The following is a 5,720-nucleotide window of genomic DNA, read 5'->3' as shown; positions in this document are numbered from 1 at the left end:
AGCATCGCCCGCCCGGAGCGGGCCGGCCCCGCCGCAGCGGAGGCTCCGCGCCGCGCCGGGCCATGCGCTGACGCCGCCGCGCAGCCCGCACCAAGGGCGGATCCCGGGCAGGACACGGTGAGGCGGCGGCTCCGCAATGCGACCCGCGGGGCGGCACCGGCCGGGCGAGCGGGGGGGCCGCGACCGGGCAGGGCACGGCCGGGCACTGGGGCTGCCCCCTCCCGCCCAGCTCCGGGTCGGCCGGAGCCGGTAACGGGCCCAGGATCGCCCCTCCTTGCCCTGCCCTTCGTCCTCCTCCTGCCTCCATCCTGCTCTTCATCCTCCTCCTGCCTCCATCCTGCTCTTCCCTTCATCCTCCTGCCTCCATCCTGCCCCTTCTCCCTCCCTCCCTCCTGCCCTTCTGCCCATCCTGCCCTTTCCCTTGCTGCCACCTATCCCTTTTCCTGCCCTCACCATCTCCTTTCCCTCCATCCTGCCTTTTCCCTCCATCCTGCCCCTTCCCTGCAGTGTATCCTGCTCCTTCTCCTTCCATCCGTCCTGTCCCTCCTCCCACCATCCATCCTGTCATTCTCCTTCCATCCATCCTGTTCCTTCTCCTGCCTCCATCCTGACCCTTCTCCCTCCCTCCCTCCTGCTTCTTTCCTGCCTCCTCCTGCCCCTTCTCCTTCCCTCCATCCACCCCCATATTGATGTCCCCCTCCGATGACAGCACGGGGGGAGCAGAGCCCCCCAGCAGGGTCAGGCCCAGGCTGGGGAGGCTCCATCCCGGCTCAAGGACCCTCTGGGCACAAGAGCACTTTGCGGGCAGGGGGACAGAAGGGTGTCCGGGGTGGGGGGGCTCTCCGGAGGCCCCCGCCGCAGCCTGACGCTCCGTGTCTGGCTCAGCCGCGGTCCTGGCTCTGCTCCCATCCTCCTGGCGATACCTCTGGAGGTTGGGGACCCACCGGGGCTGTTGTCCCTGCACTGCCCCAGGCGTGTGGGACTCGGGACACGCTGCGGGGATCAGGGCTCCCTGCAGCAGCCACATCCTGGCACTGCGGTGCAGAGGGGCCGGATCCGGGGTCTGTGGTAGGGAACCCTGGTCCCCAGCACTCTGGTCCCTTGGAACCAAGCAGGTTCCCGTGTCCCCCAAAGGCCACAGTGGTGCTGGGGCTGTGACGCTCCCACCCGGCCCGGGGCAGCGGCTGCTGCTCCTCCTGTGAAGCTGCTGGGTGAGCAGGCAGGACCCGGCCGTGCCGCTGTGGAGCCCTGCGGCATCACGGCCACGTTGCTCTGCCCACATCCCTGCCCTGGGAGCGGACTGGAGGAGCGGGCTGGAGTAGCAGGGAGCAGCACGGCAGGGTCCGGAGCGGCGCAGCACGGAGCAGCGCGGCAGCATCGCCCCCCGCCGCGTGCCTTGCTGGCAGCCTCGGCCGCAGCTGCTGCGCTCGTGGCCGCGGCCCGGCCATATGGCTGCAGCGAGCGGCTGGTAAAAATAGCGAGCGCTGCCGCCCGGGCGGGCGGCTCAAGGGCAGGATGCAGCAGGAGGCGGCAGGGGCTGCGTGTCCCCCCGGCGCGCGCCCTGACGCAGCTCCGGGCTCTCCTTGCAGCGGCGGTCACGTCTCGGGGCAGGATGCCGGAGCAGAGCAACGACTACCGCGTGGTGGTGTTCGGCGCGGGCGGCGTGGGCAAGAGCTCCCTGGTGCTGCGCTTCGTGAAGGGCACCTTCCGTGACACCTACATCCCCACCATCGAGGACACCTACCGCCAGGTCATCAGCTGCGACAAGAGCGTCTGCACCCTGCAGATCACCGACACCACGGGCAGCCACCAGTTCCCGGCCATGCAGCGCCTGTCCATCTCCAAGGGCCATGCCTTCATCCTGGTCTTCTCCATCACCAGCAAGCAGTCCCTGGAGGAGCTGAGGCCCATCTACCAGCAGATTGTGCAGATCAAGGGCAGCGTGGAGAGCATCCCCATCATGCTGGTGGGCAACAAGTGCGACGAGACGCAGCGCGAGGTGGAGACGCGCGAGGGGGAGGCCGTGGCCAAGGAATGGAAATGCGCCTTCATGGAGACCTCTGCCAAGATGAACTACAACGTGAAGGAGCTCTTCCAGGAGCTGCTCAACCTGGAGAAGAGGAGGAACGTGAGCCTCACCATCGACGGCAAGCGCTCCAGCAAGCAGAAGAGGACAGACAAAATCAAGGGCAAGTGCAGCATCATGTAGAGCCCCGGACTGGCCCCGGCCCCACTCCCGGCTCGCCCCTCTCCCCACTCCAAGTCCGGACGTCGGCGTTGAAGCTGGGCCCGTCCCCTCGCCCTCCACGCGATCACTGTGACTGCGCCGGGCGGCAGCGAAGACGGGGAGCTCCGGGAACGCCGGGAGCGCCGGGCGGACACAGGGTGCGGAGATGATGGGGGGGCCCAGGCTCAGCGCAGGGGGGACGGCGCTTGCCCCGCACAGTGCGGTGCAGCCTGGCCCGGGAGCGCACACACATGCACACACACATGCACGTACATGCACACAAATGTGTGCACACACATGCATACTGACACACACATGCACACATGTGCATACAGATGCACACGCAGACACGTGCACACACACCTGTGCACATACACACATGCAGACACACACATGTGCAGGTACGCACACGCACCCTCAGCACAGCCCTGGCGCCCGGGCTGCTCTCCAGGGACACCCGCACAGCCGGGGGCAGCAGATGGGGACGGGACCCTGGGGGCCACGAGGGGACAGGGGTGGGCACCTCTCTGGGAGCTGAGGGGCTGAGTACCGGATGGTCCCATTCCCAGTGCCATTCCCAGTCCCGTTCCTGGTGCCATTCCCGGTCCTGTTCCCGGTGCCATTCCCGGCCCTGTTCCCGGTGCTGGCAGCGGTCCAGCCCCCCTCGCCCCGCCGCCCCGCCACGGCGCCGCGGCCGCCGGAGCCGCCAGCCCAAGCACAAAAGCCGCGGGCCCGCGGGCCCTGCCCCAGCACAATCCTGGCGAGCTCCGGCGCCCGCCCCAGCCCTGGCACCAGGGTGATGGGCGCCGTGTCCCACGGTGGCCCCGTCGGGTGCCCCTATCCCCCCGTCCAGGCACGGTCCCGCTCGCCCCGTTCCCCGAGCCCGCCCCGGGGCGCCCCCAGCAGCCCCTCTCCCCAGGGCTGCGCGGCGCCCCGCTCCCCCCATCACCGGCTTTTTACGACACGACCGACCAGGGGACAAGGTGACGTTGCGATGTAGCCTTTACTCTAGACATAGTCTTCCTTCAATAAAGAGATGAGAAACGGCTGCTGCGTCCCCTGCACCGCGCGGGGCGCCGGGGCCCTGCACTCCGCGTCCCATCGCGTCCCATCGTGTCCCATCCTGTCCCCGCACATCCCGGGGCTCGGCAGAGGGAGCGCGGGACGGAGCCGGAGCTGCAGCCCCGGCAGGGGACGGGAGGGCAGCGGGGAGGGGACGCAGCTCCTCACGTGTGCGACACGCGTGGGCACAGGAGCGTACGGGCTGGCACGCGTTCGCATGTACGTGCACCCGTGTGCAAATGCGTGTGCACGCGCGTGCCCATCCGCGTGCACACACGCGCGTGCACGTGCGCGTGCCCCGGCGCGGGCGGCCGCGTGCCGCTCGTCGCGCTCGCCCCGCCGGGCCCGCAGCCCCCGGGAACGGGCGCCCGCCGCCCCCCCGCGCTCCGTGGGGAGGGGGTGGCAGCAGCAAGTGCGTCATCCGCCCGTTGCCACGGAAACCAGCGGCTCGCGGGAGCGGCGCGGGCGGGTGCGGGCGGGAGCGGAGCGGGAGCCGGGGCCTCGCTCGGCACCGGCACCAGCACCGGCATCGGCGCCCCCCGCGCCCCCGGCACCCCCCGCGTCCCCCGCGTCCCCCGCGGACCCTGCGGACCCTGCGGACCCCGCGGACCCCGCGGACCCTGCGGACCCTGCGGACCCTGCGCCCCGGCCCAGCCCCGGGAAGCTGTGAGAGCCCCGGGGCGCTCAGAGCCTGAGCATTCCCGTTCCCTGCCCAAGTGCTCCCTGCTCCCCACTCATCTGCTCCCTGCTCCCATCCCGGCTCCGTTTTGCAGCTCTCAGCTCTCTCCTCTTCCTGCGTCTCTGCCTACCCTGCCCCCTCGCCCCTTTCCTCCTTTCGTTCCTGCCTCGCAATCCAAGTGGAAAGAAGAACTCGAATGGACACTGCCTCCCTCTGCTGCAGGTTGCGGCTCCTCTGGAGCACAAGGACACCCGGGAGGGCAATGTTGCCGTCACGGGGCTGTGGGGATGAGGCCGGGGGTCCTGCTCCATGAGAAGGCCTGGGGACCATGACCCTGCAGCAGCACAGGGGTCTCTGGGGATTCTCCTGGGACTACTCAAGGAATTCTCTTGGGGATGCACCTGGGATGCTTGCAGGGCTGTTCCTGGGGGGATGCTTGTGCTCTCAGCAGATGACACTCGCTCTGTTTCTTGCTGTGACTCTGACTTTCCAGGCCCCATTGCCTGGTATCCTGCTGCCTCTCCGGGATGCCTCATTCCCGCGGGCCCAGCCACCCTCACACTCCGATGGCGCAGACCTGGCAGTGGCTAAAGCAGCTTATAGCTGCCGGGTGAGGGCATATGGGAGCAAACAGGATTAGGGAAAATCAGCCTTCTTCCTGCTAACGGGATTATTATTATTTTCTCCTGAATGCACTGCAGCACTGCAGCCTGCAGGGGCTCCTCCAGAGCGGGATGGGACAGGATGGGATGGGATCCACCTGGGCATGGCAGAGCTGAGGCTCTGCCAGGCACCACAGAGGCACCGAGACATGTGACGCTGGTGACGCAGCCGGATCTGTCCCCCGGGCTGCAGCTGGGCGCAGTCAAAGCCTCCATTCATGGCCGTGCTGGGAGCTGCTGGCACTGTATCCCGCTGCCAGCTGCTCCGACCCGTGCCTGGGTTTTCCCTTTGCCCCCTGCTCTGCAACAAAGGAGGTGCTGCTGGGTCCCAGGCTCTGTGCCCTGGAGCTGCGCATTCCCATTCCCATTCCCATTCCTGCTCCAGGCGAGCATGCGGTGTGTGTCATACACCACGCTCCATGTGTCACAGACCATGCTCCATGCTCCTCGTGCCAGGAAGGGAGCACCGTGCCAGTGAGGTTGAACCATCACAGTGCCCCCCCTGCTTCCCAGGGGGGTCCCTAGCTCTGTGGGTCCCCCCTGCTTCCCAGGGGTCCCTAGCTCTGCGGGTGACAGGGACAAGGGGTAGCGCTCGCAGCGCTGCGGGAGGCCTGGGGGGACTAGCAGGGTGTGGGAGGGCAGGACAGGGGGCTGCAGGGCAGAGGGGGTCCTTGCACGGCCCCATCTCGGCCCTTGGGCTGCATTGGGTCCGGGTCCGGGTCCGGGTCCGGGTCCGGGTCCGGGTCCGGGTCTTCGCGCCCCCGGCACCACGTGTCACCTGGGAGAGCGCCCCCTATCCCGGGCGCGCCCTCATTAATATTAACAACATGTTTGTATATCCCCGCCCCCTCGCTGCGGTCCGATTGGCTGTGCCCCCTGCCACTCACCCCCCACCGCCCTCCCCGCTCCGCGATCTCAACCGACCCTAGTGGCCGCTCCTAGTCCCGCCCTCGAACTGGCGTCTCCCGTGCCGATTGGCTCTCTCCCCTGCCACTCAGGCGCTGGGGCGGGGCGCGCGGGCCGCCAGCGCCGCCCGTGCCCGGCCGGCGCTCGGTAGCAGGGTGCGTTGCGCGGCGGCGCCTGGTGCCTC

The 5,720-nt window shown here is 68.7% G+C and overlaps 1 protein-coding gene across 1 annotated transcript; it reads left to right on the top strand.

Annotated features, from left to right (window-relative positions):
- Positions 1–53: 53 nt before the first annotated feature.
- Positions 54–2,392, top strand: DIRAS1 (DIRAS family GTPase 1). Its single transcript, XM_026041452.1, has 2 exons — positions 54–117; positions 1,590–2,392. Exon 2 carries the CDS (start codon positions 1,613–1,615, stop codon positions 2,207–2,209), a length of 597 nt encoding a protein of 198 aa, XP_025897237.1. The 5' UTR covers positions 54–117; positions 1,590–1,612; the 3' UTR covers positions 2,210–2,392.
- The last annotated feature ends 3,328 nt before the right edge of the window (positions 2,393–5,720 follow it).

Source organism: Nothoprocta perdicaria, unplaced genomic scaffold (genome assembly GCF_003342845.1).
Source record: "Nothoprocta perdicaria isolate Ctin4 unplaced genomic scaffold, notPer1 scaffold_286, whole genome shotgun sequence".
Classification (NCBI taxonomy): Eukaryota; Metazoa; Chordata; class Aves; order Tinamiformes; family Tinamidae; genus Nothoprocta; species Nothoprocta perdicaria.
This window is presented reverse-complemented; position numbering and strand designations above follow the sequence as displayed.